Here is a 13,205-nt window from a genome sequence, read left to right on the forward strand (position 1 = left end):
AATTCATGAAGTAGAGATATTACCTGGAGTTGTAAAGGTAACCACTGGAAGAGACAAAAACAAAGAGTTAAATGAGCAAGCCCAGGGATGTGAAGTGATAGGGCCTAATCCATCACTCTCCATCAGAAACTCCTCTGTAAAATTTGGATTGTTGCATGTTGTAATTTGATACAAGTGAAAACCTAGAAAAAAAGAATACCTAAACTTGAAATAGTTACTCATATTAAATAGTAAAATAACATTGTGTATATCTAAATGAATTTCAAAAGGGTATGGGTGAAAAATTAGTTACAAAAATACAGTGGGGAATTAAAAATGTACCCAGAGAGGCTAACATTTGAAGAATAGATGCTTGTAGTATCTATTAGTAAATACTGAAACATTGCTCACTCTTGGAAAGTTCTACCTTATTTCTGATCGAAACTCCAAAACTAGTATTTCTGATCATTTAGTTTAATTCTAACCTTGTTATTTTTTTAAATAGGAAAGGTTGTGGTTTTATATAGAATGATATAGGACATATGGTATAGTCCTTATATAGGGTAATTTAACAGCCAGATATTTGGCAGTGCCTAATTAGTTATTCTTCGAGCAAAAAAAAAATTTAGATAAAAATTCCCAGAAATGCAATGTAGGAAGATGGAAAATATTTATGTTTTAGAGTCTGAAACCGAATGCTAAGTGTAATCTTTTGAGCCATGTGAACTTGGGAACTATTTTGTGATTTGCTTTACTCCTCTAAAAAAATGAATTTCTTTCCAATCATTTATTGAGCATCTAATATAGAGTAAGAAAAATATCTTATTTGATTCTGATACTATCTTTATGAGCTAGAAATTATTTTCCACATAATTTTTTCACTTCGCCAATATCTCCTGCTTTGTGTTATTCTCAGGGAAAAAGGTGATATAATTATAAAAATACAATGAGTTTTTCTCCTCTCTTTCCATTTCTCAGGGATTTTAGAAAAATGCAGATATTAAAATAGAAAAGACACTGGTTTTTTGTCTCTTTACTTTGGATCTGTAGAGTTACCAGGACAAAAATAAAATGGCAATAGAGGTGAACTTGGTACATTTCCTAGGATTTAGATGTACTGGAAATGTCCAGAGCCCTGCAGGCCTGTGGCCACAGATTGTATTACCTGTCATAAAACCCTAGAGCTGTGTTTCTGTACCCAGTTCCCATTTGCAGCACTAATAATGCCTTCAGCACAAGTCAATTCCAGGGAATTAGTCACTGCAGTCAGTGGGTTAAATCCCCATGAAGTAACCCTGCAGGTGACCCAGTTGCATTGACCTTAAGTATAGAATTTCAGATCAATAACTGCGGTACTTGCATTCTGAAATGTAAAACAATCTCTAGTGTTTTTGTTATCCCAATGGGTATTATCAGACAAGGGATCACTATGGCAATTGCAGGTTCTTATCATATTAATGTTTGTTTTGGGTAAAAAAAAACTATTTAAAAAAGTAAATGCCTTCTGTTCTCTTTTCTTGGAATATGTAATGATGACTTTCAAACATATAATGAAAATTAACAGTAATTCAAATAGCATAAGCAGTCATTAATTGCTTATACATGAAATAAAATTTCTTCCTCAGAGGTAAAGCATTCCAGATGGATGTAAAATTCCTTTGGTCTGTTCACCTTTTAACTCTGTCATAAAAGGGTAACAGATCTCTCAATTTAAAAATGTAAAGCCTCCACAAACTGGGCTTGGGGGCAGTGAGAGAGAAAAGGGAAATAATGTTATAGCTCCATGAACTGTGACATTGACTGGCATGGTGTTCTGCTAGTGTTTTAACCAAAGAACAGAAACCACTTCGACTATTTATGCCAATGGAACAAACTATCTTGATGCAAGAACTGGTTATCCTCTAATGAGGAAGCTTATAGTCAAATAAAGAAGAGAGAAGAAACAAAAAAACTAGCCATTCAGGAAGCCACTACCAGGCTGGAAAAAGAGGAAAATACACATCTCAAGACAGAAGCTGGAAGCACAAGAGGTTTGTCCACCCAAGCTGAAGCCATGGAGGAGATGGATCCTCAGGTAGAGAAGCCAACCAAGGCAGGGGGTGGGGATAAACTCATAAACTGGCTGGCCTTTTCTCCCCCCACCCATTGCTACCGACTGCTGGTGGCTTCTAAGAGCTACAGTAGAGCTGGCTAAGGTCAAGCTTCCGACGGTAGAGTGCAAAAGTGAAGGGTGAGAAGAGCCAAAGGAGCTCAGAGCCAGCATATATGGTCATCTCCCCTGTGAATTTATCTTACCTGGTTGATTGCTGGTTTATTCCTTTTGTAAAAAGCTAAGAATTCATGGACAGATAGAGAGCTTCTCACTGTACAGATTTTATGAGGCAGTGAGAGATATGGTAAAGCTCAGCACGCCTCTGGGACTGTATAAATATTACTATATTTACATTTATATTTTGAATTCTTTTTTACTCAATTGGTGCACAATGGGATCAAAATACTTCCTCTAGTGTGGTTTTACTGTTGCTAAGGACCTAGGTGACTATTCTCTTACTTCTTGAGTATATTTCAATATGAATTACGACCTAGAGCTGAGTTTAGAACACAAAAACTAATTCCAAGGTTATCCCAAAATACACGGGTTAGTAAGCATATGCCTCCACCTAGCATCATACCATATTTCTCAGACATATTACCCTGTTGGTTAGTCCCTCCATTTTACGTATAACTATCTTGAGTTAGGTAAAGCAAGGTTGCTCAAATTGATTCTCCTTCCTTGAGCAATGAAGGAAATGTTGCCTTTCTCTTCACTTCTAAATGGATTTCTCAAATAAATAAGTATTTATGCGATACATTACATTTTTATTTTATATATATTATATATTTTATATATATTATATATATATATATATTCACATACAGTGGGGCCGTGACTTACGAGTATCCTGACTAACGAGTTTTTCGAGATTCGAGCCGTCTCTCGGCCGATTTTTTGCTTTGAGTTTCGAGCTAAAATTCGGGTTACGAGCCAGCTTCAAATACCCCACCGCTAGTTGGCGCAGCGAACGTCCCAGTGAATGCCACAACATCAGCCCAGCATCATGTGTCTCACTCGTTCACTTTTTGATTTGACATACGAGTAATTTGAGTTACGAGCTCCGTCACGGAACTAATTAAACTCGTAAGTCAAGGCCCCACTGTATATATATATGTGGTTGATTTCAGAGAGGAAGAGAGGGAGAGATAGAAACATCAATGAGAGAGAATCACTGATCGGCTGCCTCCTGCACGCCCTCTACTGGGGATTGAGCCCAAAACCTGGGCATGTACCTTTGACCTGAATCAAACCCGGGCGGAAGCCTTCAGTTTGTAGGCTGACGCTCTATCCACTGAGAAAAACCGGCTAGGGCACGATATCTTACATTTTTAAAGGATTTTCTTAAGCACCGTCACATTCGTTCTCACCATCACCTACTTTATAAGTGCTGGCAATAGCCATCGTCAGGACAGCCTGCTTCCCATCTCAACATTGCCTTGTTCTGACCATGCCAGGGTTTCTGAAATTCTGTCCAGCTTGGGCCTGAGTCATAGAATAGTACAGAGGTGGTCCTGCTCTTTCTAGAAATTCAAAGAACACCGCCCCACCCCGACCTGGGTTCTGAGGGCCTGCTTTCCATGAATCTTAAACTAAGGGAATCGCTTGCCTATTCAGGTGAACTAAGTGGACCTTCACTGATGGGTATCCTACATCACAGCCTCAAATCAGCACATGCACAAGCATGTTTCCAAATAAGATCATCTTCACTTAAAAGTATGGGTACCATGGTGTGAAATTTGTATGACTTCTTTAAATGTGTCTAATTAGAGATAGGTACCCCAATGCAAGTCTCTCCAATTTCCTATCAGAACACTGTCCTATAATTGGGGACCATATTCCATGCTTGTGTGATCCAAGACAGAATATCAGAATCAGCTGTTATGGAAATGCATGCTTGTTTATTTTTCCTTTATTCCTCCTTTTAAGTTAAGAGAGCCTGGGAAATACAAAATACTGTTTTCCTCCAGAAGCAGAAGTGCATGAAATGAAATGTTAGGACAGGAGATAAGAGCTCCAGCCTCACCTCAAAGCCCATAGTTAGAGCACGGCTACTATATTCAACAACAATAACAACACAATCCGAAATCGTGAGCAGGCAACAAGAGAAAGAATTTGGGAGAGAAAAGTCTGCTTTATTCCTGTTGATATCATTTTGCCACAGCTTTTTTTTGTGTGAAATAATAATAATAAAAAAACAGAATAAAAGGGCATATTGAGGGGCTGTTCTCCAACATGGGCTCCCCAAGTCCCCACTCCCACTAATGGGAACACAGCATACACCGCCAGCCAAGATCAGACCTCCTAAGTAGAGCATTTTTTTTCTTGCAGATTTTTCTTGTTTGGACTTTAATTAAGCTCCTGCCAGGCTTGCAAGCTTTTTAATTTTACCTTTCTTTCTTCTTTCATTTTCTTCCTTGAATCAGTCTACTTGCCAGGAAACTTTTTCCAAGCTGTCACAATTATAGTAAGTATACTCTAAGAGATTACATTTAGAGATGAACTAGTAGTTGCTTCTCTAAGAATCAATAGCAGAAGTTTCCTTGCATTTGGATATTCATTCATTCATTCATTCATTCATTCCTTATTTCTTAAGTATATGTGTTTTATGGATGAGAAAATAATAGAAAAGGAAGCTTCTCAGAGTGTACAATGATAACTGGCTAGTTGAGTGATATAACTCAACCTCCTACGAAAGTCACCAGATTAGTAGAAGAAACTTGCCATTACTTAATTTAGTACTCACACTGCTCATAAGCAAACTGTAGCTTTTCACCCATGTTGGTAGGTGAAAGGTGAGTGAGTGAGAAGAAGGCGATGCCTCAGTCGATGATTTAACACTTCCTTATGAAATGTAATATTTAATGTACTGAGGTTCTTTTTAAAGATCCCATTTGTACACAGTTATATTCATTGCAATTCTGAAAGTCTAAAGGAAGGGGTGGGGGTGCCAATGGTGACCCCTTTAAAACAGAGTCTATGAGAAGCTATTTTCATTGGAGGAGGCTTGGTGGAGAATTGGTCGCCCTAAATAGAATGCCTATTTTTTTTATTAAAAAAAAACACACACGCAGATAATATTACAGGGCCAGAAATAAAAAATAAGCCATCAAAAACACAAACACTAAACTGAAAGGTGTGGAGCATTCATTGGGGATATTATTATCTCCGTGATTGCTATTATCGTCTCTCTTATTATTTACTTAATAATTCCACGCTGCCAGCTCACTCCGCCAACCGCGCCTGTGTGCGAGGTACTTACTGATCGCTTCCACAAACCGCTCAAAGAAGCTGAAAGGGAAGAGCGGCTCAGGCAGCTCCCGGAAAAACATCTTCAGTGCTCCGGTGACAACGTGGATGTCCTCCCACTGGCTGTCGTCCAAATTCAGCTTCTCTTCTGGGAAAACACGAGGAGAAATGGAACAACTGGTTTTAATGAAACAATTACAAGACACTAATTATTATGTTAATGTTTGCCTACTATCATCAGCAACCGTTAACAGCCTTCTGCACCTAGAGGTTTGGTGCTGTGCATTTTTTTTCTTTCTCTTTTTTTTTTCCGTAGGAAGGGAACATTTTCAATGGAATACCATCTGTAGGAATGCAGCTAACAAAAAAACAAGACACACAAAGAGACAGCACCATTGACACAGTATGTCAGATACATTTATTCCCATAATGCAGCAGTATGAAAATTAGCATCACAGCTCAACGTGATTCAAAGCTATTTGGGTTTGAGGCCGAGGGGCTAAGAGTTGCCAATGATGGCCGGCTCAAGGGACCGGCCTAAAGGCCTTGCTGAGCCAACAGGAGACATATGCTAAACATGGCAATAGAAAATGAGTTATTGCTTTACATGTGTTAGCCTTGCTATGTACAAGGGAATAATGGCTAACACCTCTCTCTCTCTCTCTCTCTCTCTCTCTCTCTCTCTCTCTCTCTCTTCTGAATATAAAGTCAGCAAGGAATAGAATACTGAGTGAGAAAGGATATTAATTCCTTCTTACTGCTTCAAAAATATCTTTTTTTAGTTCTCATCTCATCGAGGAAAATGTGCCCAGAAACAATATTAGACAGACCCCTGTTGGCCTACGCAGGCTATGCAAAGCTGTCAGAAATGATAACACACTAAAGACAAACCACAAGTGCTTACCAACTCCTCTCAGAAACAACGGAAATGCTTGCTTGGGAAGCCTGAGTGAGTTGAAACGTTTACATATTCAAGACAATAAATGCCAAAATGAAGTTTTTAGAGTAAATAAAGGGATGTCAGGTTATTATTTTTTTCCCCTTTTGCCCTCAATATGAAAGCCTGGAATCATTTTCACCCAAGAAGTGATCGACTAGGGTCTGAAAACGACATCCTTCCACACAGCTAAAAGGACGCAGGCACAAAAGCATTGCAGCTGATCCATAGTATTTGTCTTTCCAAACATGCGACATGGGAAAGATTTTGGATTCTGGGCTTAATGAAAACTAAAGCTACTCATTTTAGACAACCTGAGGGTTCACTGAAAAGCTGAATATCCTGGCAAGAACTTAACAGGTATTTGGTCAACTGGAATTTTGTTTCTTTACCAATGTCTTAGGCTCACATGCACATGCCCTCTTGGTATCAGTTTTTCAATGCAGAGAAGAATTTGTACGGAAATTGTAAAAAAAAAAAAAAAAAAAAAGCTGAGAATTGTCACTGTAGGGAATCTCTGCATGAGCTGTTTTGCTAATACTGTTCATGTCCTTTTAAAAATATTAGCTGAAATCCTTATCAGATCTTTTTTCTAAATGGACTATTATTTTATTATTTCCAGGGCTAGTAAGTGATGTTCCTGCTCACCAGGATGCTTGCAATGAGAAGGAATGAAGGTGGATATGTGTATTTCAGACAGGCTACTTTTTTTTCTTCCTTTTCACTCTCCATTCCTACCTCACTCATAACACAATAATATGATCCACAACAAAGTCAGCAGAGGAGACCTTCCTTCTGCCCTGCAATCAGTTTTGATTGATTGTATTTCAACAATTAGTCTTTTATTTGGCTACACACTATTGAAATAGGACGACAGCATCTTAGCAGGCCAGCTTTAAACAGTCAACTGTTAACAATAGCATCAAAAAGGGAGACCTGATGGGGTTTACTGTCACTTTAAAGAACAGGGTTTTCACATTGTTGAAATCTGTCAGATATTTTGAAATGTCCCTCTCACTATGGTGCCACACCCCCTGCGTGCCCTTATAATAAAATTGGTTTTACTCCTGATTAAATCATTTTCTCCCTACCCACCACCATACTTCTCATAATGGACCTGTGCGCTCTACAGCTGGTGTTCTTCCCATGGTACCAATTCTTACTTTATCTTTTAAGCACTTTGCTGCTAAGATCTCATGCAGAGTGCTTATGTTTTGTTAAGAGCTTCATTCTTAGAGAAATAGCTTAACACATGTTCTAAAAATGTTGTACAACTTATTGCTTAAAACACATTTAGAAAATGTATAAGTACTCTAGCTTTGGCACTGAACTTTAAGTGGAAACCTAAATACACACATACACATGCTCACACACACACAACTATCTCTACCAAAAATTTATCAGAAAAGTCCAACATAACATGCCATTTTGATACATAGGTTTGAGATTGTCAAAGGAAAATGTTCAGGTGAAAAAGAGAATGATTTCATGTTGAGTAAGAAAACAAGAAAAAATAATTGTGACTAAAGGCAAATGCCATTGGTATTAGTTATGCTCACATGAAATCACTTAATTCAAATGACTGTGAAAATTAGAATATTTTAATATACATTAAAAATTACCAATCAATAAATACCATTTGATTATGCCCACTTGAAATGCCATGTAATATCAATATAAACTTGTGTTGCTTAAACCTGCATTCCTACTCTAGATATCTATGTAATCTTCATTCAAAGAAAAACAACAATAATTTGTACCACTTCAACAAGTAGCTTAAAGAAATAATATGGCAAGTAGTGAAATATAATATCTAATTTTTATATTAAATTATTATAAACCGGAGGATTTTAAGGTATATTTTTCAAGGCCACTGTGACTTATCTAAGCATACAGTTTTGTCCATATTCAGACGCCTTCTCATGAATCCAACCAGTTCTCAAGACGAACTAGCATAACTCTTTCAGTGTTAACAGGTATCATTCTAAATACATTTGTATTATTTGATAGGCATTTTCTAACAAAACTGAAACTGCTAGCAGTGATGACATCTTATACTTCTTCTCTTTCCAGAAGAGCAGGGTTCCTCAACAGTGAAGCACTGTTGACCTGAGGGTTGGATAATTCTGTGTTGTGGGGCTGTCCTGCATTCTTGGATGTTTAGTAGCATCCCTGGCCTCAGTAAGACTTACCAGTGGTGATGATGAAAAATATTTGATCATTTAAAGTTATCCCCAGTTAAGGACCACTATAAGGAAGCCTATAAAAGCATATAGAAGTTACTCAATAAATATTGATTTATGAAGTTTACCTTAGGTAGGCAGAGAACTAGAACACTAGATACACACATATGGAAATTTCTTTAATATGACCTTAAAAGTTGCTCATTTTTATTGACAAATCTAAATCTTTTGAGAACAAATTTATAAAACTACATTTCAGGATGCTACGCTACCAAAAACAATAAACAACAATTACTTAGTGCTTACATTCTAGTAGGGACTATGCTATTCTAAGGAACTTTACATTCCGTATCTAATTTTTTCAATAAGAAAGTGAGAACTATTTATATTATTATCATCATCTTTATTTCACGGGGAGGGAAAAAGGAGACATGGGTAGATTAAGTAACTTTTCCATGGCTGACAAGAATGAATCCAGGATAAGGAACCAGTAAGCCCCTGCCTGAAAACCACTATGTTCAGATTTAAACTTGGCAGCAGAAGCTGAAAGGGAAAAGGTAGATAAGTAGTAACTGCAATCAGTAATAGCTATACTATTACGTCACAGATAATGACTTTTAGATTGGTATCCTTAAATGTCTTACTTGAGGCTATGCTTTTACTATAAACGGACTCATCTTTTTTTTGAAATAGTTTTATTGATTTTTAGATAGAGAGGAAAGGAGTGGGAGCAAGAGATAGAAACATCAATGATGAGAGAGATTCATATTAGTAGATCAGTTGCCTCCTGCATCTTGGAATTGAGCCTGCAACCTGGGCATGTGCCTGGACCAGGGATTAAACCCAGATCTCTTGGTCCATGGGACAATGCTCAATCCACTGAGCCACACCAGCCAAGCTCATCTTTTTTAATTACCCATTTATAAAAGAAAGATATTTTATATAAAGAGATATAAAACAAATTAGCAACAAACAAAAAAGAAACTGCATTAGGAAATGGGCAGAAGATGGGTCAAATTGTTAGGTGGCAATGGAGTAAAGAGGAAAGATGATAGCGTGAGAAATATTTACTGCTGGATTTACTGCTAATTCCTTAGATATTTGTTTATTTGTAAAATGAAGGTAGGTAGAAGAAAAGTTGTTAGTAGGAGATGAGAAAACATATCTGAAAAACATTTGGGAAGCAGTAGGCAACAATCATGTGCAAGACACCCCCTAGGATATTAATGTGAATAAAGACCAAAAGGACAAACTATGCAAGGGATTAAGGCAATGGAAATACTGAACCAACATCATAAACCATCCTGGTTGTTATAGAGGATCTACCTCAGCATGATATAGTTGGTCATATAAAAACTTTGCAAGCTAGAGTCCAATACTGCGAGGAAGTCTGGTTTAATCAAGATACTTCACAATCCTCATTCTATTAATCCATGTTGTTTTCTCCTGACCTTCATTTAGGCTCTTTTCAACGTTTTTGGTTTAAAGCATTTAAACAAAATTGAAGGTGAGTAAAACTCCCAAATCCAAATACTATGTGAGTTTTATTAGATTACAAAAAATATACCTAAATGTTGTATCCAAACAAGGCTGTCTTGAAATGCTCTTTCTTGAAGGGCCTTTTGTATATTTTATTTATTTTTTAAGTAAAAGTTATCTACATCAAGCTAAAAACAATTATATGTGAAAAAATAATTTGACAATCACTATTGGGAACAATCTTTCTTAGGAAGGAGAACTGAAAGATGGATCTTTGATAGCCACAGTAGGTTGCGGTAGTTTCTAAAGAAAAAGGAACATCTAAATATCACTAATTGATTCTTTACTATAAAGGGTTGCCCTCCATATTATAGGATGTTTACCAGCATTCCTGGCCTCTATCCACCAGATTCTAGTAGACACTTCCTCCCCATGTGACAACTCCCTCCCTAAAATAAATTAAATGTAATAAATAAATACCACTAGTAACTTAATCACCACTTTCCCCTTATATTATACTAGAGGCCCGGTGCACAGAATTCGTGCACGGCGGGGGGAGGGGGGTCGGTCCCTCAGCCCGGCCTGCACCCTCTCTAATCTGGGAACCCTCGCGGGATGTCCACAGGGATTGGGCCTAAACCAGCAGTTGGACATCGCTCTCACAAACCGACTGGCTCCTAACCACTCGCCTCTCTGCCTGCCTGATCGCCCCTAACTGCCACTGCCCTGCTGTGTGGGTCCTGGGTGCGGGTTTCCGGCTCCCTCCTCCCTCCTGTCAGAGTCTGGGGTGCACCAGATTCAAGTCTCTACCCACCCACATGCACCTCAAAATCACGTGAGACCCAGACCCTGCCAGCCCCACCCCCATCAAGCCTCACCAGCACGTCACGTCCTCAGCCGGCGCTGGGTGGAGACACAGCGTCAGTCACTTCCCAAGCTAAGGCTGGGCGGGAATGCAGCCTCCTACTGATCAGTCGTTATGGCATGAGGGTGTGAAGACCATTTGCATATTAGCCTTTCATTATTATACATACTAGAGGCCCGGTGCACGAAAATTCGTGCACTGGGGGTGGGGTCCCTCAGCCCGGCCTGCCCCCTCTCACAGTCTGGGAGCCCTCAGGAGATGTTCTACTGATGGCTTAGGCCCGCTCCTCTGCGGGAGGTGACCTGGCCAATCATGGGAAGGCGCTGCCCCCATCACCCTGCTGCTGCTGCCACTGTCGGCTGCCATGGCTGCCAGCCCTCAGCCCTCACTTCTTGCTGGCCCCGCCCCTTGCCCACTGGTGGGGCAATCTGTGGCCAGGCTGGCTGGGGTAGGGGCTGTGGGAGGTTGAGGCACAGCAGGTCGCATCTTGTCCAGCCTCTGCGGAGGTGTGGCGCCAGGACCGGGCCCTCACCGCAGCCTCTCCCATGCCGCCTCTGCAGTAGGGGTAGCGCCGAGGCTTGTCCCACACAGCCCCCTCTCCCGCACCACCTTTGTGAAAGGAGCGCGGCGCTGGACCAGCCAGCACCAAGACCTCTCCACACTGCCTCTGCGAAAGGGGCGGTGGTGCCGCCTCCACCTCTGCTCCCACTCCCGTGGCGGCGCCTTTCCTGTGCCACTGGCCCTGCCGCTGTGGCTTTGTCTGGATGGACGTCTGGAAGACATCTGGTCTCATTAGCATATTACCTTTGTATTAGTATAGATTGCTCTATAGATTGGTGTGACCCGAAGTTGCAATATCAGATCTGATTTGAACAAAATTCACTTTATTAACCCAGTATTGGTTGAAATGTGGTTGCAGATCATTTGAATTATCTAGACTGAAATAGAAACACAATAGTAAAAAGGTAATTCTTTGTGTATTGAAAAAAAAGTTCATTTTACCTTGTAATTTTTTCCATGGCACTTTTAAAGCCTCTTTCCAACTTTTATTTTACTGTTGTAATAAAAAAGTGGAAAAGAAACCCCAACTTTCCCAGGATATGGAGAGAATAGCTCTGATTTCATTAATATAGTGACAAGAACCTATTACATTGTGAAACTCTCATAAAGAATGTGGTATCTGCTTCCAGCGCAGATGACCATTTGGAAACCTTATCTGAAAGGCCTGCTGGGTACATGAAAGTCACATCATGAATGAAAGTGATGCCAGTGGGACTGTAGATCAGAAAAATAATAATATGTTTGGCCATAAAATCAAACTGGAAGATTAGATATTAAAGTGGATAAAACACTCTATTTATCCATAAGGGTTTAGCTGATTTTTAGTTTAGTGCTTAAAAGAGAGGATCAAAAGGAAGTTCATTGAATCATTTGACTAGCTCAACCTTTCCTGTTGTGTTGGCTCCTTAAAGTGACAGTTGATTTCTGGTGGATTAGAGAGGTTCCAATTCTCACACATGGTGATGTAAATCCTGTGTCCAAAGCTGTATCTTTACATGCTGTACTCCCTAAAGCCGCTTCCTACAATACCTTGGTTATAACATGTGGCGCAGTGAGGGCATTCTTAGGAAACTCGACCAGTTGGCCAGTTAATTTGTTTGTTCACTTCATTTTTATTAAACAAACAGATTCAACTAAGACTACATATCAGAGATTGTATAATGTGCTTTTCAAAGCTACAGCCGTTGAGGCTGCTCTGTATTCCTCAAAGGAGAGTACTTCACCAGGTGCTCAGTAATACTACTCATGACTATAGATTATGTTCTAGGCATTTTACATCTTATTTCTGTACCATAGAGTAATAGTCGATTGACCTTGAGTACAAGCAGGAACAAACTCAACAAACTCAAAGAATATTACTCCAAATATGTGGTCTGTTATGTCTGAATTGTGTCCCCTCCTCCCCATCCATATGTTAAAGTTCTAACCCCTGGTATCTCAAAATGTGATTGTATTTGAAGACAGGGCCTCTAAAGAGGTACTAAACGTAAAATGAGGTCAGATGGGTGCACCCTAATCCAATATGACTAGTGACCTTATAAAAAGAGGAGATTAGGACACAGACATGAACAGAGGGAAGACTGTGTGATAACACAGGGAGAAGATGGCCATCTACAAGCCAAGGCAGGAGGCCGTAGACTAAGAAAACCTTGCCAACACTTTAATCCCGGACTTCTAGCCTCTGGAACTGTGAGGAACCAAGAACATTTCCAGAAACTGTCTATGATGCTAAAACATAAAAGAGAGAGAGAGAGAGAGAGAGAGAGAGAGAGAGAGAGAGAGAGAGAGAAGAGCTTTTATTTCTTAATATTGAATGGGATATTTTGGCCTGCATGTTGGCTTGCTTTCTATTACATCATG

At 39.4% G+C, this 13,205-nt stretch overlaps 1 protein-coding gene across 1 annotated transcript in view; it reads right to left on the reverse strand.

Annotated features, from left to right (window-relative positions):
- The window catches only part of ARHGAP15 (Rho GTPase activating protein 15), a 650,587-nt gene that overhangs the window by 128,092 nt on the left and 509,290 nt on the right, over positions 1-13,205 (reverse strand). The window contains exon 12 of the mRNA XM_006086875.3: positions 5,334-5,468. Within this exon, the coding sequence (XP_006086937.1) occupies positions 5,334-5,468 (135 nt within the window). The remainder of the gene's footprint in view (positions 1-5,333; positions 5,469-13,205) is intronic.

Source organism: Myotis lucifugus, unplaced genomic scaffold (genome assembly GCF_000147115.1).
Source record: "Myotis lucifugus unplaced genomic scaffold, Myoluc2.0 scaffold_32, whole genome shotgun sequence".
Classification (NCBI taxonomy): domain Eukaryota; kingdom Metazoa; phylum Chordata; class Mammalia; order Chiroptera; family Vespertilionidae; genus Myotis; species Myotis lucifugus.